We start from the raw sequence: 27434 nt of genomic DNA, 5'->3' as shown, positions 1-27434 counted from the left end.
CACCAGGGAAGCCCCCATTTAATATACACATATATGAAATATACCTGTGTACCTATTTTGAAAGATCAGTTACACATTCAGAAAATTATTAACAAATATTGAAAAATATTGAGTATTGAATTATGAAGCTGCCAAAATCCTTATTGGCTGAATTTTTGACAACTCAGATGAAATAATTTAATTTTAGAAGTCACAATAATTAACATTGATAAACAGGGGCTTATAAATGGCACCAAGAATCTGGACTGACTTAGCTCATTGGCTATTTCAATACAGGTGTACATGACACATAAATGGTTATTTTCTGATATTAAAATATCTCACCATAAAAGTTCTTTTGATCCAGTTCTGGATGAGCTTGATTTTCTCTCTGCCATGGGATGCCCCTTGCTATTTCGATCTCCATGAAACTTAACATCATCCCATTTTTCCAGTTGTGTTTGAATGTCTGCTAAAGAGACAGGAAGGTGGTGAGGGGAACAGGGGGAGAAAACGAGGTGGAGAGAGAACAGAGATTGGTTAAGACTGAGAAGTCTTATACAAGTGAACTTTACCCTTCAACCCAGCCCTCCCCTAAAACTTAAGGGCCTGGCAAACAGGAACTCCCATTATCCAACCCCGATGACTCTGAGACTTATTTCTCACTACTCTACCACTCTTGAGTACTGTGACAATATTTGTATTTGCTTGAAAAAGCATCTTGGTCTATTTGTGCTTCTGCGCATCAGGAAAGCCCTGCCCTTTCCTCCTTACTCTCTCTGATCCATATTTTTCATCTGACAAATTCTTCCTCATCCTTCAAGACTGCTATCACAGTGCTTCCTATAACATACGTTCTATAAACCCCTGGCTGGGTGAGGGGCTTTATGAAGGTGCTAGTATGCAGTAACTAACCCAGGCTTTTCTTTATTGCAGCACATAGTACATACATACTTTATTGTAATCATTTAATCATTTTTCTATCTCTCCACTAGACTGTAAATTTACTAAGGAGCAGAAAGCTTATATTATTTATCTTTGTATTCCCAGCACATAGTATAGAACACAACAGGTATCCAGAAAAATGTTTATTGAACAAATGGATAAATTAATTCATAAGCATCTAATAGGTGTATAACACAGTGCTAAGTGATTTTATATATCTCCTTTAACCTTCATGACTTTATGGATAAGTTACTAATATGCTCATTTTATGGATATTTACTCACCATGTTTCCCTTGACTTTCTGAAATTCTTGCCACCTTTCTTTCTCTTAAGAAAAAGAGCTTAATTGACTGGTTCCATGAGTCAAGGTTAAGACCTCCTTTCTCAGGAAAATGTGCAGTGGAGAGAAGTATGGACTTTGAAGTTAATTAGAGCTTGGCTCAAATTCCAGCTCTTCTTCATACTAACTGGGATCTTGGGCAAATTCTTTAAATTTGAAAACCTGGTTCCTCACTCATTTCAAAGAGTTGTGATGAGTTAATGGGATAATGTATGTAAATGAGGTAGCACAGTCCTGGACATTGTAAGTCACCAATAAATGGTAGCTAACATTATTGTATTGCAATATTTCCATGTATGCTGCATGTTACTGTTCCATCTGGCTATTCCTAGACCTTGGGTTAGAGTTTTCTCTTTCTAGACTCTCTTCCTCTCTAGACTGAATGGTCCTCGAGAGCAAGATTTGTATCTTATTTTCATTGTAACTCCAGTGCCTAGTATGGTGTCTGCCATCTGTCAAAAACTCGATACACATGGGTTGTATAAGTAAACGTATAAATCCACACCAGTTGCACAAAGTTGAACTCCCCAACTGCTGTTTAATCTAAGCACAAAGTGCGTCCTGCCCAGTTTTCTACATAGACATCAACTTTTCTACTGCTTTGTCCACAGTTTTCACGTCATCTGTAGAATGGCTTTGTATCAAGGCAGCAAACACAGCTATTGCCTTACTTAAGTCTAAGGATGCTGTCTCCGAGCCTCGGAGAGCCTGGCCTCTCTGCTCAGCATCTGCACTGATGAGGTCAGACCCATCAGCCTTTTTCTTGAGGGATGAGGTTTTTGATGAGGCCTCCAACTTCTTGGCTTTGCTTTGGGTTTGAGAGACAGGTTCACTCAAGTCAAGGAGATCTAAGCCTGTAGTCAGTACTGTAAGAGAGAGAAGACATTAAGATAAGCTCACTCACTGCTCTGAAATTCTTTTTTAAAAATAAGCTTCAGTTCGGTGCAGAAGGATTTTGCGTTTGCACTATAGGTTAGAAGCACCGAATTAAGTTAGCTCACCATTGATTTATCAAGACGGTTTGCATTTAGACTGGGAAGCTTGCTGCATGTTCTCCTTTATTTGGCATGGTAGAAATTTGCAGAATAAGACTTAGACCAGTCACACCAGTGATGAAGGTTTGAATGGAATTAAAATGATAAAATTGAATCTGAGTTCAGGTACTATTTACTTGATTGCTTTGCTTTGTTTATAAAGAGGTATATTTTAGAGTGAAGTTTTTTCCCAGCATAGAGTCAATGTATTATATTCTGAGAGGTGCTTGCAGAACAGTGATGAGGAAGATTTGGTAAAGTTTCTAAATGTCTTCATATTTTAATTTCAAACTACTAAAGTATCTAGGGTATAAATGAATGTTGCTAATCATCTTTTATTTAATTAAGCAGTTTAATCAGAAAACGGCCTGATGTTTGGGCTCACACTAGAGAGGTATTTCATAATCCATAGTTGATGAATAGGTACACATGGTAATGCCTTTGCTGCTTAATATGCAAATTTAAATTTCAATGTAACAAACCATAAAATGGTTACACTTTTACTTCCCAGCAGGTTGATTACATTGTGTTAAATACTCTAATGAAGGCAGAAATAATAATTTGTTCAAATGCAAACTAGGCAAATGAGAATTAAAAAGGCAAGCTATGTAACTTTTCATTCTTTCTCTTCAAGTGCAAGTAACTGCTGTTTGACTAGCTCATTGTGAGAAATGGAAAATTCCTATTAGAAAAGGTTCCTCCAGCTCTACTTCTCTTTTAGCCCCAGCATCCCAGAGACTGGCTTCTGAACCGGCCTGATGGCTTCCTGACCTAGGATCTCTTTACTGGCTAGCTTAGAAAAGCCACCAAAGTGACAGGGACACTCCTTATGCTAACTCTTTCCAGCACTGTCTATAACAACCTCTGCACAGCTCCTTCTCCTCTTTGATCTCTTGGATTTTTCTCTTGGTAAGAAATGGATCTTTGTTGACATCTCAATACTCTTCCATCTATTTCCCCCTTGCATTCAATGCAGGGTCAGGGATTAATTTAGTTCACAACCAGGATTTCTTTAGTACTGAAGTGTTCTCATGAGCTAGCCATCATATGGGATCCTTAGGATAGGATGTAAAACTTTTTATAATCTTGCTTTCTGATTTCAAGTATAAATCACAATGGTTGGGTGTTAATGGTAAAGTGGAAAGACCTGACTCTGCCACTGCCTAGCTATGTGACTTGGAGTAAGTTTATTGACATCTCTGAGTTTCAATGTCCTCACTTAAAAAATGCAGAATTAAGTCTCTGCATCAGATATGATATGACAATTAAATTATCTAATTTATAAATCAAATGTGTAAAGTACCCAACATACTGCAGGTATTCAATAAATATTATTTCCATTCTTTGGTGGCCAATTTGTGATGCTTTTCTTTCCTTTTCCTTTATCTCCTGTTTCCCCCACTCCCCACTGACAGAAACAGGAAAACACCCCTGGGAATAAAATGGCAGATGAGACAGGCTATTGGCTCTGCAGAAGATGCTATGAAGTAAATTTATCATAAAATGGCCTGAAAGTGTCATCTCATGTGAGCTTATCTTGTCCCAGTCTTCCTGAGATAGGAGTCCCTTTCCAGAGTAAGATGCTCTGAGCCATGCAGGAGTGTTCTGGCTGGCTCGGTGTCTAAAAGTTAAGCACGGCAAGCAGCCAGCATAGGCTCGGATGCCACACATTTCATATCTTTTGAATGTTTAAATAGAAAATTCTAGGCCACTGTTAATGTTGGCGGGGATTCTAGGCCCACTGTGATTTCCTTATAACAGAAGGAAGGAAGTGAATAACAGTCTCTGAAATGCCATATATGCCTTTTTACTAATTGCACAAACAAGAATTAGTCACTTTCTCCTACACTTCTTTTAGAAGAAAATTACATAGGACTTGTCTGCTTGTAGATAGGAAGTACAGTTGTTACAGAATAATAACTGATGAGTATTAATTTAACTCTATATCTGTTCTCACCATTCAGAATAAATGAATTACTCAAAGACTGAATTGTGAATTCAAACTTGGCTCAGTAACGTTCTTTTCCCCTCCAAGCTGTCCTCAGCACTTCCTGTGTTTGTTCTGAGGTCTCTGTTTCTTTGTTCTTTTCCCAGCAAATGTGAAACAACTGCTCGGCACACACAAAAGGCTTTATTTGTTCCTCAGTTGATGAAGGGGGTGCCTTGGAAGTTGAATGGCAAGCTTGAAGCAGAGAGAGTCCCTGAGGAACACAGTTTCAAAACCACAGAAGGATGTGTGCAGCCTTCCACTTTCTGAAGAAAGACAAATCTCATGTTAGCGTGGGAGTATGTGAGTATGTGTGTGTATGTGTGTGGTGTGCACTTTAGTTAAGACAAAAATAAAGGGCGTCAGATGTCACTGTTCCATATGGGCTTCATAGATAGCGCACCTTGGTATGGAAGGGGGTGTCTGCTCTACTAATTTTCTCAATCTGATTTTGAATATTCTCTTAGGCACATGAAGGTTTGTGTTCCAGAATTTGTGTTTAAATTAAAATAATCACCTGATATATTGTGGAAGTGAAATTGTGTGTGTGTGTGTGTGTGAGAGAGAGAGAGAGAGACAAGAGGGAGAGAGAGAGTGAGAGATAGGGGGAGAGTGAGTGAACAATAGTGGGAGAGAGAAAGAGAGTGAGAGAGGGAGAGAGTGAGAGATGGGGAGAGAGAGTGATGGAGAGAGACAGTGAGAAATAGGGAGAGAGAGAGTGAGAGATGGAGAGAGAGGTGGGGAGAGAGAGAGAGAGGGAGAGAGTGAGAGACAGGCAGAGAGAGTGAGAGATAGAAGGGGAGAGAGAGAGACAGGAGGAGAGAGAGACAGGAGGAGAGAGAGAGAGGGAGAGAGAGAGGGAGAGAGATGGAGACTAAGAGATGGTGGTGGTGGAGGGTGGAGAGAGAAGGAAACAGTGACTTGAAGGTGCTATGCTGTTGGCTTCAGAGATGGAATATGGGGCCACAGGCCAAGGAATATGAGGTACCATCTAGAAGCTGGAAAAGGCAAGGGAGTGAATTCTCCTTTAGAGGCTCCAGAAAGAATAGAACTATCCTGATACCTTGATTTTAGGATAGCTGATTTCCAGAATTCAGATCAGATCAGTCGCTCAGTCGTGTCCGACTCTTTGCGACCCCATGAATCGCAACACACCAGGCCTCCCTGTCCATCACCAACTCCCAGAGTTCACTCAGACTCACGTCCATCGAGTCAGTGATGCCATCCAGCCATCTCATCCTCTGTCGTCCCCTTCTCCTCTTGCCCCCAATCCCTCCCAGCATCAGAGTCTTTTCCAATGAGTCAACTCTTCACATGAGGTAGCCAAAGTACTGGAGTTTCAGCTTTAGCATCATTCCTTCCAAAGAAATCCCAGGGCTGATCTCCTTCCGAATGGACTGGTTGGATCTCCTTGTAGTCCAAGGGACTCTCAAGAGTTTTCTCCAACACCACAGTTCAAAAGCATCAATTCTTTGGCGCTCAGCCTTCTTCACAGTCCAACTCTCACATCCATACATGACCACTGGAAAAACCATAGCCTTGACTAGACGAACGTTTGTTGGCAAAGTAATATCTCTGCTTTTGAATATGCTATCTAGGTTGGTCATAACTTTCCTTCCAAGGAGTAAGCGTCTTTTACTTTCATGGCTGCAGTCACCATCTGCAGTGATTTTGGAGCCCAGAAAAATAAAGTCTGACACTGTTTCCACTGTTTCCCCATCTATTTCCCATGAAGTGATGGGACTGGATGCCATGATCTTCGTTTTCTGAATGTTGAGCTTTAAGCCAACTTTTTCACTCTCCACTTTGACTTTCATTAAGAGGCTTTTGAGTTCCTCTTTACTTTCTGCCATAAGGGTGGTGTCATCTGCATATCTGAGGTTATTGATATTTCTCCCAGCAATCTTGATTCCAGCTTGTGTTTCTTCCAGTCCAACATTTCTTATGATGTACTCTGCATATAAGTTAAATAAACAGGTGACAATATTCAGCCTTGACATACTCCTTTTCCTATTTGGAACCAGTCTTTTGTTCCATGTCCAGTTCTAACTGTTGCTTCCTGACCTGCATACAAATTTCTCAAGAGGCAGATCAGGTGGTCTGGTAGTCCCATCTCTTTCAGAATTTTCCATAGTTTATTGTGATCCACACAGTCAAAGGCTTTGGCATAGTCAATAAAGCAGAAATACATATTTTTCTGGAACTCTCTTGCTTTTTCCATGATCCAGCAGATGTTGGCAATTTGATCTCTGGTTCCTCTGCCTTTTCTAAAATCAGCTTGAACGTCAGGAAGTTCACGGTTCACATATTGCTGAAGCCTGGCTTGGAGAATTTTGAGCATTACTTTGCTAGCGTGTGAGATGAGTGCAATTGTGCAGTAGTTTGAGTATTCTTTGGCATTGACTGTCTTTGGGATTGGAATGAAAACTGACCTTTTCCAGTCCTGTGGCCACTGCTGAGTTTTCCAAATTTGCTGGCATATTGAGTTCAGCACTTTCACAGCATCATCTTTCAGGATTTGGAATAGCTCAACTGGAATTCCATCACCTCCACTAGCTTTGTTCGTAGTGATGCTTTCTAAGGCCCACTTGACTTCACATTCCAGGATGTCTGGCTCTAGGTGAGTGATCACACCATCGTGATTATCTGGGTCATGAAGATCTTTTTTGTACAGTTCTTCTGTGTATTCTTGCCATCTCTTCCAGAATTACAGGATAATAAGTTTGTGTTGTTTTAAGCCACTGAATTTGTAGCAGTTTGTTACAGCAATAATAGGAAACTAATACAAGCTGGTAGATCAGTGGTCCATACAGGATTCAAACACAGTTCCATCATCCCCAAGCCCATGCTCTTCACCACTCTCTAGACTTTATGTGAACTTGGAGGCAATGTGCTGACTCCACTGATGTGGCTTTGATTGGTTTTTGTTTAGCTACCAATTATTTGCCAGTTTGGGTAGTCTGAGGGCATAAATAGTTGGCAATCTCAAAAACTTTTTTGTTGGATAACTTAATTCCATTGGGTGGAATTTCCTAAAGTTAGAAGACGTAATATATTATACAAGTTTTGTTTCCATCTATTTCAAGGACACTTGATTGAAAATCACAACCTATTGAACTGGAAGGCTCCTACAGGGCACTGAAGATGTTTATGAATACAAGATTACTTGGGCCCTGGGAGGTGAGGCTGCTTAGAACAGTTTGGGCAAAATAGCACCTATTATGAAGCACTGATTTGATACTTTAATGGGAAGTCCAAGGGTATTAACACCGCTACTGTATAATGAGCCTAGATTTTTAGTGACTTTCTCTAAAGGAATAAACCTACAGGGAGTGGTCAGAGAGGACCGACTGTGGAAAGCCTTGATTGGGGCAGTCACAGAATGTGTCACAAGGAGCTGAAGGGTTTTCTGTTCTGATCTGTAAGTTACTTTGGCATTTTAGAAAACATGGGGTTACTTAATATAATGCTGACAAAGCAAACTCCTTTAGGAAGGATTTTGCTAGTGATGTCAAATAGATAAACTGGACTTAAATAATCAACCAACTCTTGCCTTTTAATTGGAATACATAATTAAAGCTACTTCCCAAATTTCTAAGTTCTGTAAAGAGGCATGCCACTGGGTTCATGGCTATTCGGGCTTTATATATGTGTATTTGGGAGACTTCCCAGTCCAGTGGTTAAGACTTTGTGCTCCTAATGCAAGGGGTGTGGGGGGCTAGACCCTGCATGCTGCAACTAAGACCCAGTGCAGCCAAATTAAATAAATAGTTTAAAGAAATGTTTTTTGAAAAATTACACTAATTTTGCTATTAAGATATTTAATTAGGTGGCTGTGATGGCATTGTGAACTTTGTTAAGGATATTTTTCCTGCATATGTAGTGATCTACTCTTTGATATACAGGTCCCTTACCAAGGAGTAATATTAGTTTTTAAGCTATGATATCTCTTCTGTAGTAATATTTCTTCTATAGTAACTGTCCATATAATAGCTCAAGATTATAGATAATTTTTTCTGGTTATGTAGATTGATAAATGCAAACAAAGGACCCCTGTTCTTCTTGCTCTTTAGAAAAGAGCTTTTCCTGTACTTTGACATATATCTAATTTTGGGGGAGATTATAGGATAAGAATTTATTTGCAAGTTTTATAGTAATTACTTAGAATATAATTATCATCTTAAAAATATCTGTTTTCCAGTCACTTTCAGAGCATTTGATATATGCATTGGTGTATAATATATATTTATTTGCCATTTAAAAATCAAGAATATTAGTAGTCATGGCCTACCTACAATTTACCAGCTGAGCCACAAGGGAAGCCCCCAGGTTGGCTTAAAACTCAACATTCAGAAAACTAAGATCATAGCATCTGGTCCCATAACTTCATGGCAAATAGATGGGGAAACAATGGAAATAGGGAGAGACTTTATTTTCTTGGACTCCAAAATCACTGCAGATGGTGACTGCTGCTGTGAAATTAAAAGACGCTTGCTCCTTGGTAGAAAAGCTATGACCAACCTAGACAGCATATTAAAAAGCAGAGGCATTACTTTACCAACAAAGGTCCATCTAGTCAAGGCTGTGGGTTTTCCAGTAGTCATGTATGGATGTGAGAGTTGGACTATAAAGAAAGCTGAGCACCAAAGAATTGATGCTTTTGAACTGTGGTGTTGGAGAAGAATCTTAAGAGTCCCTTGGACAGAAAGGAGATCCAACCAGTCAATCCTACAGGAAATTAGTCCTGAATATTCATTGGAAGGACTGATGCTGAAGTTGAAACTCCAATACTTTGGCCACCTGATGCGAAGAACTGACTCATTTGAAAAGACCCTGATGCTGGGAAAGATTGAAGTTGGGAGGAGAAGGGGATGACAGAGGATGAGATGGTTGGATGGTATCACCGATGCGATGGACATGAGTTTGGGTAAGCTCCGGGAGTTGGTGATGGACAGGGAAGCCTGGTGTGCTGCTGTCCATGGGGTTGCAGAGAGTCAGACATGACTGAGCGACTGAACTGAACAGAACCTACCATTTAAGGAACAGTTTGAGAGGGCCAAGGACTTAACTGTCTAACTAGATTACAAATGAGTTGAGTAAAAGACAATTTAGGAAGTTAATGGCACCCAAATGGAATGGAAAACGTCCTTATTTGATCAACTTGAAGTTATCATCATTGGATGACAGAAGTTAATCCTAATATAGAAACAATCAGAAAGTAAAAACAAAAATGAAATACACAGGAACAAAATTATTATCTATAACTTTCATAAGGTAGAAGATGGATATGTTCTTTTAGAGTCAGAGAGAAAAAAAAAAAACCTGTCATTTGACCTTTGGAAGAGGTAATTCATATATTGTTTATTCTGTGTTATTTTATACAAGAACTATATTCCTTATATATTTAAGGAGTGTCAAGATGGTGGCACACTGGATTTATTTTTCACTGGAAGAAAATGCCAAGTATAAAACCTACCTCTCATCTTAATACAGTTCTTCTTAATATGGTTCTTCAAATTTCTCTTTGATTGACTTAGTACAACTTGCAGCAGGTTTCCCCCATATTTTACTACAAGATTGTCTACTATCCATTCATTAAATGTAAATACATACATAATGTTTGGAATGTGATAGACAATGTTCACTGTCCGTCCTGATTTTGCAATGTAATTTCATACTATTCTATAAAATGATGATGTTCCATTTAAAATGACTATTTATTAAAAATGTGGACAGAAAATGATAATTGTACCTTTTGGCCAGAAACTTTAGCTATAAAATTATCGTACCACATTAGTATTCTTTCCAAGGTGTTTGTATGCTAAAACTTTTCCTTTTTAAAAAAATGTATAATAATGTGAATTGTGTTGCATATTAAGATATAAACTGCAGGTTTGTAATAATTTAAAAAAGAACTATGATCCTTAGGGACTGACAAAAATATAGGGTTTCTGCCTTGAAATATATTTTTAAGATTAAAAAACATACTCTCAAGGAAAGTCTTCCTTAAGGATGAAAATCTGTGTGACCCAGACGCACTGAGTGCTAAGGCTAAGAAATGAAAAACCTACAGTCTCAACATACATTTCCGAACCTCTTACTTTGGAGGGTCTTATGGATCAAATCGGAGAAGGCAATGGCACCCCACTCCAGTACTCTTGCCTGGAAAATCCCATGGATGGAGGAGCCTGGTAGGCTGCAGTCCATGGGGTCGCTAGGAGTTGGATATGACTGAGCGACTTCACTTTCACTTTTCACTTGCATGCATTGGAGAAGGAAATGGCAACCCACTCCAGTGTTCTTGCCTGGAGAATCCCAAGGACAGGGGAGCCTGGTGGGCTGCCGTCTATGGGGTCGCACAGAGTCAGATACAACTGAAGCGACTTAGCAGCAGCAGCAGCATGGATCAAATTTTGTCCCCCCAAAACTCATATGTTGAAGTTTTCACCCCTGGTACCTCAGAATGTAACTTTATTTGGAAATAGGGTCATTGGAGGTGTAATTAGTTGAGTCAGATTGGAGGAGGGTGGGTCCCTAATAAAGAGAGGGCTTTCCTGATAGCTCAGCTGGTAAAGAATCTGCCTGCAATGCAGGAGACCCTGGTTCGATTCCTGGGTCGGGAAGATCTGCTGGAGAAGGGATAGGCTACCCACTCCAGTGTTCTTGCCTGGAGAATTCCATGGACTGTAAAGTCCATGGGGTAGCAAAGAGTTGGACATGACTGAGCGACTTTCACTAATAAAGAGAGGAAATTTGGACACAGAGACTGCATGCATACTGGGGGACATGCACATACATCATGTGAAGGTTAGAGTTATGCTGCCACAAACTGAAGAGCTACCAGAAGCCAGGAGAGAGGCCTAGAGCAGATCCTTCCCAAGCACCTTCAGAGGGAGCATGGTCCTGATGACACTTCCTCTAGAATTGTGAGACAACAAATCTCTGTTTAATCCACTCATTTTGTGGTATTTTGTCATTGGGGTCCTAAGAAACTGGTACAGAAGGTAATACTAAAGGTACTGGGATCGCAAGAAGTTACACATGCTTTTGATTTTTTCCCTCCAGTATCTCACGGGTCTCTCTGTTATATGTCAGAAAAATCAAGGTGAAAGGCAGCTTTTGAGTTGGAAATTATGTTGCTCTCTCTGGTGAGTCCTTCCTTTGGGACTTAGTTCTTTCATCATGGGGAGATGCAGAGGGTACTGGAATCAAGATCTGAGAATTATGCTTTGTAGCTTTTTCCTAGAACAGCGGGAATTTCTCCATGTATCGATTCTCATGGACTTTCTTGCAATTAGAGACACAGGCTCCTCTGTATTTTTCTGGGGGTTAGCTCAGTTTTGGGGCGGTGAACGCCAGTTTCATAGAAAAGAAGGATTAAGCTGATCTGACAGGATCTGAACTTGTCCTGCCTAAAATGTACCAGGCATAATTTTATTTGCTTGACTACTCAAAGTGATAGTTGAATTTAGAAAATGATTGCTTTGCTGTGATATAGAGAAAGTTACTGCATCTGTAAAGGGAGGTGTTGGTGTTCTGTTTTCACCTGATACCTCACAGTGATGGTAACATCTGTTAGAGCTTACATGGTGTTAGCACTTACATAGATTGCTTCATTTAATCTTCCCAAGTAACCTATGAGATATAGATCTTACTATTATTAGACAGCCGAGGAAACAGACTTAGTTATGCAACTTGCCCAAGGACAGGAGCTGCTAAGTGGCAGAGCTCGGGGGGAAATCACAAAGTTTAACTCCAGAGACTGTAGGCTACACTCCCACATCAAGTTCCGCTGTCTTGTTTTAGTTACTCTTATTGTAATTTTTAGCATTTCTTAAAAACCACAATTTCCTTCATCTGTGATTTTCCTCACTTACTTAAAAGTATAATAAAACTATGCCAGGAAGCAGCCAGCTGAGGACATGACGGGGAAATGAAACTTTAAACAAGACAGTCTGTAATTATGCTCTCCTTTCCCCTTTAAATTCTCTCCTGTAATCCAACATAACCTTTCTTCTTTGATTCTGTACATCATTCTTTCATCCTTATTTGAACAACATGCCTTTGAATGTGAATGATGATTGAATGAAATCAATGCAGAAAGGTTGCCACTGAACCAGAAGGTGAAAAGCAGTTTTTGAGTCAAATTTGTTGTGGCCTCAAAGTAAGCAGAACTTAGGTGACTTAGTTTTCGCATCTGTGAGAACTGTTAAGTGCAGAGGATGCTAGAGAGGGTGTGATTGATACACTGGTATCCTGTATTCACTCATTGGATGACTACTTATTAGTCCCTATACAGATAGTTTAGTTTGAATACATTTAATTCCAGAACAATGTTCAAATAAATTCTTGTAAGAAGGTAATTCTTGGTTACTTCTTACAAGTAACCCATTTATATGACAACAAATGAAATTCTCTCAATAATATACCAGGTCTCTAGGACATTTTAATTGTCATTTCAATCCACTTGAAAGGGATGTCTATATTTTTATTTTATTAGACTTTCTCATATATAATATTTCCATCCAGAACTTGAAAAAACCTTACTCTGAAAGAAACACTTTTGTTTTAAAGATTTCCTATATGATGTGACTTGAGATGCCATGATGTAAATATGAAAATTGGCACTGAAAAATGATTCATTGCTAACAGTGGTACTCTAATGTTCAGCAAAAGTGGTTGGATAATATCCATTGGCGTTTCTTAAATAAACAAAAGTGATGAACTGGTTTATGTTGAAATAAAGTTTCATTTGGTTGCAAACATTATTCTCCACTTAAAATGCATTGTGGAAAGAAATGTGCATTTTTCTACTGTGAAAATTAACTACTTGAGGATAAGTTAAAAGTGAAAGAATTACCGGCTGTGTTGGACGTTACTGGCCTTGCTATTGCCTCCGATTTGGTTTCACAGAGAAAGTCATCGATGGAGGGGCTCAGGAGGGGTCTGCTTTCTTGCTGTTCATTCACCAGCTGAGAACAAATGAACACAGATGTCAAAGGGCTTTGTCAAAGTCCAGAATCAGATGAATTAAAATGCAGCCTTGCAACAAAATAGGAATAGCAAGCCTACCAAAAAATCAATCAATAAATAATGGGTAGGGGCAAGAAAGGAAAAAAAATAAAGTCAAGGAATGGGGAATAAGCCTTTTAGCACTCTCATATTTTTGATGCAGCAAACTTTAATTTTTAAAGCTCAAGCTTTTTTTCTCCTCCTAGAATGGTTTCAGAATTATTCTCTAATTTCACTATGTAGAATATGAAACTATGGAATCATAGTTCCTGAGGGCCAACCTCACTTTTCACTTGGCCAAAAAGCTCTCACTGAGACCTGGAACAATGGATTCAGACCTTGAGGTGACACATTCTGGTTAGGACTGGTCCGTCAGTTCGTAAGAGCACACACACACGTGTATGGAATAAATGCTCTTTTTCTCCCTCTCTTAAAAAGCTCAAATCACCTAAAGATACACAACCTCCCTTACATTTCCTTGGAAATCTTTTATGCAAATATTTTGAGAAAGTAGAAAATATTGCTATGTTAACTTGACATATATATCAAATATATATATATATTTGTGAAAATCTGCATGTAAAGTAGATTTCTGTCAATTCAAATCAATTGGCTTATTCTCTAATTTAAGAAATCTTTCAGTTTGGTATTTATTAGGTCTCATTATCAGTGGCAGCCAACTATTTACTTTCAATTATTCTGCACTTCTTTGAATCCAAACATTCTTAAGTTCTGTTTCTATGGTTAAGGGAAAAATTACACCTAAGATACACAAGTGGTTAGGCCCTAAATGAACTGTCCTAGTTTTCTGGGAGTTTCTATCTTGGCCTTTCTTAAAATGGGCATAGTCATCTAGTTTTCTACTTGTTATAAGAAAAAGATGTGCCAAAAAATCTCTAGATTTTTGAAATGCTTATTTGCAAGGCTGTATTTTAGGAGACACATAAAGTAACAAATGAACTGTTTTTAAGTATTGCCAAATCAAAATATGTTCTATGACTCACTTTCACTTCATTATTTCTCTGGCAGTGTTAGTGGTATTATAGCTTAGAGCTTATGGACAATGACAAGAGACTTAGATAATGGTAAATATGGGAAGAAAAATGCAATTCTATCATTGGAGAAGGAGGAATATGGAAACATTTAGTGATTATTTGGGGATGAAAATCAAGAGGCACCTTTAGTAATTTTACACATTCATGCTATTAGCCTAGATAAATCTCAGATCTTCACTACAGTCTAAATTTTGACAGAGTGTTGGCAATTTAATTTTCATACATATTAATTTGTACATTTTATCCAGGGCTAAGAATTAATGCTCATTTTCTTTTGGTGTTAAAGTTACAGAGATAGAAAAAATTTTAATTATTATAAGTTTTAATATTACTGTGTATGTGATGGGTTAGTCACTAAGTCATGTCCAACTCTTTTGCAACCCCATGGACTGTAGCCTGTCAGGCTCCCCTGTCCATGGAATTCTCCAGGGAAGAATACTAGAGTGGCTTGCCATTTCCTCCTCCAGGGGATGTGTATAAAGACTTAACAGATTTCTGTCAATTATCTGAGGTCTGTGTTGGTAGTAACCTTTCTGGGGAATGCTCCTTTAATCCATGAATGAAACTCCTGAGCTTCTTTGCATTTTGTCTTCTGAATTTGAACATTCTTAGATGTCACCCATCCTATTTAAATGGTTTTTTTTTTTTTTTTTTAATGTTGAGGGACTATGGGTCTTCCATGTTTCTGGGATAAAATATATTCAGTTCAGTTCAGTCGCTCAGTCGTGTCCGACTCTTTGCGACCCCATGAATCGCAGCACGCCAGGACTCCCTGTCTTTTTGTAAATGCCATGGTTTATGCCAGCTCTTCTGAAAGTATGATTAGTTTTCCAGGATCTGTTTTTCATTTATAAGTGGTTCATGTAAAAGCTGTGTTAACACAGTTTCTTAAAGAACCATATATTAAGGTATGTTTCTTGGTAGAACTTGCCCTTTTAACTCTATGTACTTAGTGTCATGAACCCATCTAGTAGGACATCACCATAGTGATGTGGTTCTGATGTTGCAACAATGCCTGCCTCTGGGCTGTGCCATTCTCATGGCTGTCGAGTGACAGCTGGATTCTGCTGTGCTATACACATCATGGAAGATGAAGGTCACCATCAAATATGACCCTGTGCTATACTCGTAGAATTACTTGTAACAGGCTTACATTTATTATGTTGTGCATTCTGATCACTAGGTCTTATTGACCTAGGTCAAAGTGAAAACATGCAAAAACTCAATAGAACTTTGACCTTAAAATATGTATAAATATGTATTGTGATGTCATAACTCTGTCAGCCATTATTTCTCTGAAGAAGTCTGATTTTGTTGATAGATAACTAAGAAAATTTATTCTCTTAGTCATGGTTTTGAGAAATATCAATTATTATGTAAAGATATATAGGTTTACATTTGCACAAAACCATCCTTATACTTTTTTTTTTTTACTTTGGATACAATTAAATTCCTTTGTAAATAAAAGGACTATTTCCAAATCACAGTTTTGTGAGTAGACGTGTGGAATTTAGACCTAGGTTATCTATAGTTTCAGAAGACTAGGGTATTAGATTTCTGTAGATACTTTTAATTATAAACACTGAAAAATTACAGTCTAAATTTGATAAAAGTATTCTAGAAAGTAAGACCTTTCCACATAAATATCTAAATGGAAAAATAAAGGAAAGGAAAATTAATTGAAAGACCTGTATTTTTAGGCATCTGCTTTATCAGAAGTAATAGTATTTTATTTATTTACTGAATCTCTCTTCTTGTTCAAACTTCACGCTTATTGTCTAGAAAAAGAACTTCTAGCACTCAGATTTTTTTAGCATAGGAAGAACACCAAAGAGAAGGTTGTTCGGAGAGACCCTAGACAGCTCAAGACTAAAGTGTGGCTTTTCCTTGTAAGGTGTTTTTCATACCTACTGCCTTATTTGTGACCATTTCACCCCTGCATTGGAGTTGTTACATCTGTCCCATTCTCATAATTGAGCTCTTCCCGTGACTTCCTTCCATAGATACATATCAAAGAGGAAACTTCACATGACTTTCTGAGTCTGCTTTTCAAGCTAGAGAACAGTTTAGCTGTCAGGAAATGCTGAGCTTAGAGTAGAGGATTGAGGCAGGGCTCAGGGGTGAAGAAGATGAAGGGCCCAATTTCAGATCTCATGGAAAGGTAATTTGGGAGCTGAAAGTTTTTTGGTTCTGATTGAGATATGGAAGATGAAACAGGAGATATCATGAAAAACACCTTTTCTTATAAGTTCTGAGGTCAGAGGCTATGTCTCTCATATTTATATCCTTCCCAACTTTGAATAGAATGTCTTTATATAAAAGGGGCTCAATCAATGGCTACCAAATAAAAATCTCTCTTAAAAAGTCCTATTCTGAACTGTATCTTCAGTTGGATGAATTTTAAAATCATTATTTTATCCATATTTAGCCCCATTTTATTTTTATTTGTATAGATAAGAATGACTTTTCACATACCCCTCTCCTGATTTTCAAAAAAATGTATGGCTTTCCTGTGGTGACTTGAGAGTAAGCTAACCTTTTAGGTCCTAGAGGAATATTGTAAATGAATTGAACCCCCCAAATAGTTCCCCTAAGCTTTGCTTCCAAATAGTATACCATTTATTCTGTCTCTATTCATTGGTAGGATATAGGTTATTGACTTTCTCTTAGAATTACTTCCTTGTGTTTGAAAATACTTTATGAACTTACCTCATTTCATCCTTTTGGCACAGAGTATATTGATGTATAAAATAATAAAAGGTGAGTCAAAAGGGTTCAAGTTTTCTTTTTTAAATACTGAGTTGGAGTAATTCAATTTGGGTTCAATCAGATCAAAACTGAGTTAAAATTACTCACTTCATTAGTCGCTAAAGACCTTTGTCTCAAATTTACATTTAAAATTTTCCTTTATTATCCTTCTTTGTCCTCTTTTCAGTATTTAGATTACTTCAAAGGCCTTTCTAATGGTGATAGAATCTTATTTCTCTTTAAGAACCCCAGTCTATTGACACATTGTCTGGTAACCTTTTTCAGTATTAAGCAGTGAGTGCATTTTTACAGCATCTCCATGTTCCCACACTTTACATAGTTTTATAACCTTGGTTCTATCTGTTTTCCTCCCTCTATACTATAGTCTCTTCAAAGTTAGAGACCTTATCCAATTAATTTTTTTGTCTCATTTAGAAATTTAATAAATGTTGGCTGATTTTATACAGCCCAACTGAATGGCGACTTGTGCAAAAGAACGATCGCATAGGCTTTCTCAATTTTGTACTGGGCTTGATCAACTCAGAGAGAGGCCAGTGGTCCTCAGAAATGTTTACTAAATTCCTGGCAAATTTTAAGCCACAAATCTGAGTCCATTTTTCTCCACTGTCACATCACTAAAATGCATGGAAACCTAGAAGTAGATAAAGGAACATTTCCAAATGCGAGGCTTCTACCAGTAAGTCTAAAATGCAGAGTGAATTCTTAATGAGAAAAACTGAAATAAAGGCATGGACCTGCCTCATTGCATCTTTGGAAGCAGGACATGGACCAATGCAAATGTGAAGCTGGTGACACTTCAAGAAATAACACCACTACCTCACTCAGGATTTTAAGTCAAGAGATATAAATTTGGAGATTTTGAGGGAAAACTCTTACATGATCAATGGATATGGAAACAAAAGGAAAAAAGACAGGTGAGAACTTGCCTGTAGGAGCTTGTTGTCACTTAGTATTCAAAAGCCTATTGAACTTTTACACCTTCCTTGTAATCATAGGTTGTAAATGACATTCAGTCAAATGCCTTCAACTTACTTATGACTCAGTCAGACCAGCTGATGTGACTAATAGTAGCCACTCAGGACCAAACTGGTTCTTATTTTATATCAATACTGTGTTCAGTGTTGAGCAAAATGCAAACAATATTACCCAGCTTTAATGAATTATTGTCTGTTTTAAAACTTTGTCTAAAAATGCATTTGCCTTAGTTCAACTTGAATTTCCTTAATATAAATGTTAAAAATTAAATTATTAAATTAAAATTAAATTATTATCTGCTCTAAGGAGTATTTTGTTTTTAAATGCTGCCTGCTACTTAAGCTCCATTGCATTAAACATAGCTTATTTTGTGACTTAGGTCTAAGTTTATTTATCTTTAAATAATATATTGCTTAGGTGTTTCATTAAAAAATATAGAGCTAAAGTTTGTGATAGCTTATGTTACTAAGAACTAACTCCAAATTCAAATACATTTTAGGTGACAAAACAAGATCTGTAAAGGATTCATTTTTTATAATTTTACACTTTAGATTGATAATCTTAATCTCTTGTTTTAAAGTAAAATATTGTTTTTTTAAAACATTTTAGTACTTAAAGAATAATTTTAAGTTAAAACATTGAAGCTAATAAAGAACAGTTAACAAATATCTCATATTTATAATGTTGATTAAAAATTTGTAAAAATATACCAGTCTTTTTAACCTTATTTAAATAATAGAAAAAATTAAGATTGTTTTGTTTTTATATAAATAATAACACAAATATGTTTTCAATAGACACATCTTTATACATTTTGAAAATTCCTTTATTATTTGTACTCTCTTGATTAAAAGTATATGTCATTTGTTAAGTAGATTTTGTTCATAATTTTGTAATTAAATTGTGTATGGCTTTAATTAGTCCTATCCAAGATTAGAAATGTGTGCAAAGCCCATCAAAATAGTCTCCATATTAAAACTAAATTGACTCAATCCATTGAAAAGACAAAACAACTAAATCATTACTATGTACCCTGTAAGTATTCAGCCTTTGAAGGCTTTGTGACAGTAACTCTGCCACCTGATGGAATTGATTTATGAGCTAATAGTACTAATGGCCCTGCCCCATCTCTTGTTCTATAATGGGTCCCAGTGGAATCTGCCTGTAAAGGATAGTCATGTGATAATTTTCAACTCTTTGACTTGCTCTAAATGCCAACCAAATATTTTCCTGCCAGGATAGTTGCTGCTGCTGCTGCTGCTAAGTCGCTTCAGTCGTGTCCGACTCTGTGCGACCCCATAGACAGAAGCCCACCAGGCTCCCCCGCCGCTGGGATTCTCCAGGCAAGAACACTGGAGTGGGTTGCCATTTCCTTCTGCAATGCATGAAAGTGAAAAGTGAAAAGGAAGTCGCTCAGTCGTGTCCTACTCTTAGCGACCCCATGGACTGCAGCCTACCAGGCTCCTCCATCCATGGGATTTTCCAGGCAAGAGTACTGGAGTGGGGTGCCATTGCCTTCTCCGGCCAGGATAGTTAGAGCCTTGTAAAATGTGAATCTATTCATGGGGAAATGAACAATTACTGTTTATAACTTGGGTAATACTACTATCAAAGCAGGACAGAGAATATAATTAAAGAAACTGTTTCAAGTTAGTGATAGAAAATCCAAACAAGGCTGTATTTAGCAATCTTGCATTTTTCCAATTAAGGACATTATTCTATCTTTATTAGACACAAAATTAAATCAATATTGAAGTGGGGACAGATAGGAAAACAAAGGCTGAGTTAAAAAAAAAATTCCCTTGACCCAAAGAGGTCTGTAACACATAGTTTTGAGACACAGCAGAAGATGAATTGGCTGTACCTTGCTAACAAAAGTATTCAATACCAGGGCAGGTAGTTAAAATGAAAATTTTGAAGGTTCCTAATGAGAGAAAAGTATTCCCTAAAGCCATTTCATTCTCATAAAGAAGAATAAAAATTTTTCTATGATATACTCAATCTTCTGGTACATAGTTTTCCCATCTAGACTGAAACTGGATTTATTTATTCTATTCAATGGAAATATAATGAGAGCCTGGTAATTTAAAATTTTCTAGTAGCCAATTTAAAAACAGTAAAAACAAACAGGTGAAATAATTTTAATAACATTTTATTTACTCCTGTATATCCAAAATATTATCATGTCAACATGTAATCAATGTAAAAATTATTCATGTGATGTGCTTAGTTGCTCAGTCATCTCTGACTCTTTGCAACCCCATGGACTATAGCCTGCCAGGCACCTCTGTCCATGGGTTGCCATGCCTTCCTCCAGGGGATCTTCCCAACCCAGGGATTGAACCCAGGTCTCCTGTATTGCAAGTGGATTCTTTACCATCTGAGCCATCAGGGAAGCCTTAATATGACAGTTTACATTATTTTTCTTTGGACTAAATCCTCAAAATCTGGTGTGTATTTTATACTTACAGCATATTTCAATTCAGGTTATCCACAACCATGTGTGGGCTAGTGGCTACTGTATTGAATAGCACAAGTCTTTATTTCCTGAACTTTATTTCCTTCAAGAATTGATGGTTCACATATTTTTTTCCTTCAAACCTCTCATCAATACACATTTGTTTCCATATTGTTTGATTTAAAGTTTTAGTCTAGGACAGAAGGAACTTAAGCTTCTATGAAGAGCTTGACATATTGTTTGCCAAGAATTACTAATAAAATGAAACAAAAAGAGCAATTCTCAGGGGTCAGACAGTTTCTGAGTTCAGGTCACCTGGCCAACTCTTCTGTTTTGTTCAATTTGTTCAGTGTACTATAGATGACTTGACTGGAATATGCTTGGCTAAATCTCTCTAAAAGTAATCCTAAGAATCACATAATACAAAAATGCTTCAATATAAACTACACTTACCAATCTGTGGAATGAACAATTACTAAACTAGTTAGGCACTCAGTGTTTCAAAGACTCATTCTGTATTTGATCAATTATGATTGTCCTGAAGACATTATTGAGACAGCAGCACTTAGCTCCTGACATTTCTGAAATCTGTGAATGAGCACCAGTGATGAAGATGAGTCAGTGTGTCCCGCAGTATGCAGCACTATGTCATAGGAGTTCTACAGGAGACACGGGACAGACATGTGTCAAGACACTAACACATTCACACAAGATAACGAGTAAGAATGTGGTATGGTACACAGATTGGATGCTGTGGTTGCCATGAGAAGTACTCACTTTTTCAGATCATTCTGCTGCTTTTTGGCTTGTGCATGCCACTGGTGCATAGCAGGGAAGAAGCCACTTGTGTGTGGTGGAAAAAGTATATCAACTAATAAAACCGCATTTGACTGGGAAATAATTGTATCACAGCTATCACAGGATTAATTTCACAAAATTATCAACACAATAGGTGCATTACATTTTATGAATCAGAACTCTTCATTTGCTGATTCATAAATTAGCCAGTATGCAACAAGAATATGATGCATCAAAGAAAGCATTAGATCATCTTCATGCAGTAAAATTGTAACTATTACTTCAAAAACAGTTAATGCAACATTAGACAGGGATTAAAGAAGGAACTTGGTACACACAAATATTCTGAATATGAGAAAATGGTAATAATCGCAGTTTCTTTTCTGATTAAAAAAAAATCCAAATTCTTATTTTGCATTAAATTTAGTTTAGGTTATTAAGGTAATTTTGGACATTTGAAAAGGATTATTGGGCACTAGAGCCTGTGCTAAATTCTGATGTCCTGAAATGATTTGTTGCAGCACAATTACGCCAACTGCAAATTTGGATAGGTCTTATCTACTGGTGAATATGGTTCTACCATCAGCCAAGAATTCCAAGTAGTTCTCACCTCCCATAGCATTTACCTGAGGAACTGTGGACTGTATATTTTGGACATGGATTCTACAAAGGGCAGGAAATCAATGTAAAACTGTACATGTTTTACCATGTAAACTAACTAAAGAATGGAGGCCTTGATAAATATCAAGCAAATATCTTTCCAATGATTACTTGTGTCATTGGCAAGAAGCATCTCTTCTTTTGGATAAAACAAAACAAAAACTAAAAAAAAAAAAACTCACAACATAAGATTATCCCAAAGTCCTGGGAATCGTCAATAACTTTTATTATTCCATTTTGATGTAATATGTTATAATTTTCATTACTTACAACATAGTGTTTAGAATAAAATAAAACCACACATGTTGGCAGCAGCTGGGGATGTGATCTGATGCTCTTCTAAAAATAAGTTGCCATAATTTAGCTTTTGATATAAATGCCTTTCATGAGGAATTTAAATGGACATTTTTCTAAATTGAGATATGTTCATATAATTGGAACTGAATCACTGCACTTACTATTGCATTATGGAAAAAAAAAGAAATGTTTAATATAACAATCTAATCTAAATTATAAGATAAATGCAAGTAAAAATATTTTGCATTTAAGAATTTAAAACTGATAGTTCCACAGAGTGGTGATGAGTATATTATACATATGTATGTGGATTTTACAGGGTGTTTCAAAAGTCCCTGAGGACATACAGGATTCACTCTTGGCATGTCTTTGCATACAAATGTAAACCTTTTTCTATACTTGTTATAATAAATGCTGAAAATGGCCCTCATGTGCTTTTAATAGAGATGATATTTTTGTTGCCAAGGTCACCAAATAGAAGAGGGATCACAAATGCCATTTTCTGCATGGGGACTCAGGGACTTCTGGCTCATTCCTGTAAATTACTCATCCACATAAATATGTATAGACATATATGTAGTATGCATAGTCACAACATAAATATATTTAACATTTAAGAAAATTTAGATATTCTACTGGTAAACTGACATATGTATGCAATAAAGTTGTATTTATCCACAGGAATTTTTTTTTGGTTGTTGTTGTTCAAATGTACCATTATCTTAATTGTACTTTCCCAAAGTTGTTAACAAGACTCCTTTATAAAGAAGCAACATGTTTTACTTGCACATACATTTTCTTTTCTTAACTAAAGTTGAGTAATGAAAATTAATATCCACGAATATGTAACTAAATGATGGAATTTTCATTTAAGTAATTTTGGTTTTCGTTTTATACTGTATAATTGTTTCATTGAAACTATGTTTTTTAAAAATTGGATCGAGTTAATGTTTTTTTTTTTTCTAGTTAAAAATCACAATATCTGATATATTAACATATGTCAGCTTCCTACAGGAACCCTAAGGGTCTGCCCACCTGTGATGTCATAGTAAGGAGGGGCTTTTCTTCAGCAGACTCCTCCCTCGGTATCTCCTTCATCACCATGGCAACAGCCTTATCTGCCGCCCTAGAGCCTTTTCCCTATAACAGTGAAATCAACAATGACTTGTGTCAGGAGAAATCTTTAACTTATTATTTATCACAAGATATTCTAATGTTTAAGAGCAATCCAACATAAATGAAGAGGTAGGCTGCTGCAAGTGAATCTTGAGGCTTTTGGCTGAGGAGAAAACACATGAAATCTGAAAAAAGATTATCTGTGAACTTTTTAGTTAACTACTTTTTCACCTTTACAGCTGACATATTATATTTAATTTTAACATAGTATTTTATATGTATAATATATTTTAAGGCAATTTACATGACGACAATTTTTTTAGCATTGATTTTAAAACACTATGGATTGCCTGTTATGTTCATTTAAAATTATTCCTGTATAATCTCTAAGTGTTTTAAATGACAGTAAAGAGTCTAGGATAGGGATTAGGATCAGGGTCTCACTCCCACAGAGGAATTTTGCTGGGTGGTCTCTGGTGTCTGTCACTTTTGATTGGATTGGGCACAAAAAATAAATGTGTCATAAAACCTCTAAAAATTGTTCAGCAGCCTAAAGTCACAGAAATTCACCCAGCTTGTTTATTTTGGGGAGGTACTATGGAAAAAAATGCAACTCTCAATGTTCTTGAGATAAAAAAATGTTAATAGAATTTTAGAAATGTCTTTTAATTGGAGAATCTCATAAATTCACATGTAAATAAAGGATGATTAATAATAGAGGCACTGATATACTGATATGTACAATTTTTTGTCTCACACAAACATAATTATGGACTGTAAGGGGTATGCTGGCTTTCTATGGTTTTAGTTTATTATGTTTTTGAGGGTACATAAGGCATAATAGAAAAAAACAAACAGAAAACAAAATATCACCTTCCCAACCCAATTAGCAACATCTCATACTATGTAAAAATTAAATCATCTTTAAGCACTTTAAAAACAAAAACTTCCACTGTCCTTGGTCTGTGGGCAGAGCCTCCCTGGAGAAAACAACCTTATACTAGGTACAATGTGACTATCTGTGTTGCAAATTTATGTAAAATACAGATGCAGCATACAGAGATACCATAGGCCAGGAAACAAAAATGGACATATGAGGGTCCGTTGTCTGAAAGGAAGTTAAGAGCTAGGGTCAATATTAACTCCAAAGATTAATAAATCTTGATAGTCTCTATGCAACTAAAAAGGATAGACTTACATTATTATCTTTGGTTTGCACAGGGCTTTAAGTATTTAGAAGGTAGGTTGACTCTAGGAAGCAGAATATCCATTTTTTCAAGCGTTGCCTTTCTAAAATGTAATGAGCGGCAGTTTTTATTTATGAGAACCAAGAAAAACTTTGTCTAGTTACTACATTTAAAACTGTGTGAATCTCTTTACTATGCTGAAAGCTTGTTTCTTTGGTTTGTTAACTTAAGAACTAGCATTATTGAACAATAATGTGTTATTTCTACAATATAATATCAACTATTAGAGATTTTATTGAGCAGATATAACAGCAGTAATTTTCTTAAGTGTTCTGAAAAGTTTATATGGCTACAATGCTTAGATTAATTGAATTCTGGAAGAATAAAGGGAAACAGTGGTTAACTGTATAACAAATCGGGGTACGTAACGATCCCAGGTGTTTCCTTTAGTAAAGCACTGTCAACTTCCTAATATACATACAGTTCTGAATTCTGGAAAATGATCCATGGCACTGCTAAGCTATTTGACATGTTTTCAACATGTAAAAATTACTTGGATAAAACATTATATACAATAAGATCAGTATGTCTTTATAAGCTACACTCATTTACAAACTTTATATAGTTTAACATATTTTTGCAGCGTATTTTTTCAAAAGAGCAAAATCATTTGTGAAGAATTTTTTCCATGCTCCAAGAAGTGTAATAATATAGCAATAAACAAAGTGGCATGCTTATATTAAATTCCTAATATATTTTAAAAACATATCTAATGTTACAAGTTATAATTGAAAAAATAATAATTCAGATTCTTTCCTTGGGCTAAGAAATAAAATCAATTGATAAGCATCTCAAAAAATTTCAGGTCGGTATTTCAATATACTATTTATTTGAAATGCTACCAATCCGTAAACAATGTATAGGTATTTTTCACATGTGCAACTATAATAGCTAGAATTAGCAACGGACATGCCATTTCACTAAAACAAAACCAAACCAAAACAAAAATTAGTCCTTTCATGCTGAACTCTAGAACAAAGCAGTGGTCAGCTAGAAAGGATATATAATAAACACATGCGGTGCTTTTTATTTCTTGCAGAAAAACCCACCAAAGCCAGGGTCAGGTCACTTTTTTGAAGACAGTGCCACTTTTTCTTCAAGGTTACACCTACTACCTGAAAAAAGTCATGACACCCAGGTTAGTGCCTGCTAGCAACTTTGTTTCCTTTACAGCCTCTTGGCTTTTGAGTTATTACCCGATGAACTTCACTGTTTCAGAAGTGTGGTACAGCTCCAGAACAGAGTGGGAAGGTTGGCCACGTGACATGTCCACAGTTCAGACAGAGCGTCTAAAACCACTGCCAAGTCATGTGAACGCACTTACATGTCAAAGCAAGATCCCCCCAGGTCATATTGCCACTTAAAAATTAAAATCAAGATTTTATCTTAAAATCAAGCTGTGTTATTTCTGACTTGTCCATTTATCTTGTGGGATAATGCTTCTAGAATTCAGAATCTGGTAGGTAACTGAGTTGGCAATTCATGAAACTATACAACTTGGCTTATCAGCAGCTCTGTAGGACTAACAGTAATACAACTGCACACGTTTTACTTTTCTTTTTTAAATTCAGTGACTTAAAACATTGTAAGAAAGAAATACACATAGTTATTCATACTTCAAGTTCAATTTTTTAAATATAACTACACCAAAAGATCAATATTAATCTATTATTTGAAACAACATGAGGACAGCAAAAAGGAAATATATACTGACTATACACTCAAGCATATAAATGGGTTTAGATTACATTAAGCCAGTATGCTTGTACATCATTCTAGCCACAACAGAAAGGAACAGTGAAACTTTGTAAGTTGATTATCACATCATGACACCCTCCAGAAATTATATCAGCCCATTTCTTTTCAAATAATACTTCAAAATCACCTTTTTCCACTTGCTCATTTAATCTCTTGAGATATTTTTGACTGGAAAACAGTATCAGCATAAAGGGAAATGTCTTTCATTTTGCATGATTTGCTAGAGAAAATTCTTTGATTTTTTAAAGTTTCTTTATCATTTTGTTTGTTCACAAATGAAATATATAAAATAGTAGCTTTTCTAAGAAATAATAATTCTTGAGAATAATCTTTTAATTTCTATTAGAACACCAGGCATAAATGAATGAAACACAGGGAGTACAGTAATGACACTAACGTTTATTATGAAAATTCAATTTTGTCCCACTTCTATTTTTTTAATATAGAATGTAAGAAACAGAGTAGATGGGATTCTCCAGGCAAGAATACTGGAGTTGGGTGCCATTCCCTTCTCCATGGGAACTTCTGACCCAGAGATGGAACCCAGGTCTCCTGCATTGCAGGAGGATTCTGTTACTATCTGAGGCACCAGGGAAGCCCTAGAAAACACCGGAAGTCACAGAATCTTAGGCTGGGTATCAGGCTGTGAAGGTATCAGGTATCCTCAGATGAGGTGCTGGCTCCAGGTCTGTCTTGCAGAGAAGGGATCTAACCTCTTTGGAGAAGCTACTGTGTGCTGAGCATGCTGCTGGGTGTTTTGCATGTTTTTATTGATTTGATCTCATGAGAACTCTGTGGGCTAGATGATATTATTGTCTTTGCTAGACAGTTGTGGGCTTTGAGGCTCAGAGACAGTACAGTGTGATTTAGCCAAGGCCTCAGAGCTAATCCAGGATGGGAACCCAGACCCACCTCCCAGCCTGTGTGCTTCCTCGTCTACCACTCTGCTCTCTCTCCATCTGGCTTTGTGAGGTGGAAATGGTCAGTAAGAATTAGCCACTCA

General features: G+C 36.7%; 1 protein-coding gene and 1 long non-coding RNA gene across 15 annotated transcripts in view; one reads left to right on the top strand and one right to left on the bottom strand.

The window, feature by feature from the left end:
• Positions 1-27434, bottom strand: part of PEX5L (peroxisomal biogenesis factor 5 like) — a 331590-nt gene that overhangs the window by 161032 nt on the left and 143124 nt on the right. For 6 of the 14 annotated variants that reach the window (XM_061415184.1, XM_061415203.1, XM_061415219.1 and 3 more), the window contains 4 exons: positions 23346-23450; positions 13147-13258; positions 1937-2131; positions 325-451 (listed from right to left, as the gene is read on the bottom strand). In XM_061415184.1, the coding sequence (XP_061271168.1) occupies positions 325-451; positions 1937-2131; positions 13147-13258; positions 23346-23450 (539 nt within the window). The remainder of the gene's footprint in view (positions 1-324; positions 452-1936; positions 2132-13146; positions 13259-23345; positions 23451-27434) is intronic. The other 8 variants (XM_061415194.1, XM_061415156.1, XM_061415255.1 and 5 more) reach the window with 3 other exon arrangements.
• On the top strand, positions 23444-26069 carry LOC133246673 (uncharacterized). Its single transcript, XR_009736105.1, has 2 exons — positions 23444-23555; positions 25713-26069. It is a non-coding gene; the product is annotated as an uncharacterized LOC133246673 (long non-coding RNA).

Source organism: Bos javanicus, chromosome 1 (assembly GCF_032452875.1).
Source record: "Bos javanicus breed banteng chromosome 1, ARS-OSU_banteng_1.0, whole genome shotgun sequence".
Lineage (NCBI taxonomy): Eukaryota > Metazoa > Chordata > Mammalia > Artiodactyla > Bovidae > Bos > Bos javanicus.
The sequence above is the reverse complement of the archived record's forward strand: the minus strand, read 5'-3'. Positions and strand labels throughout refer to the sequence as shown.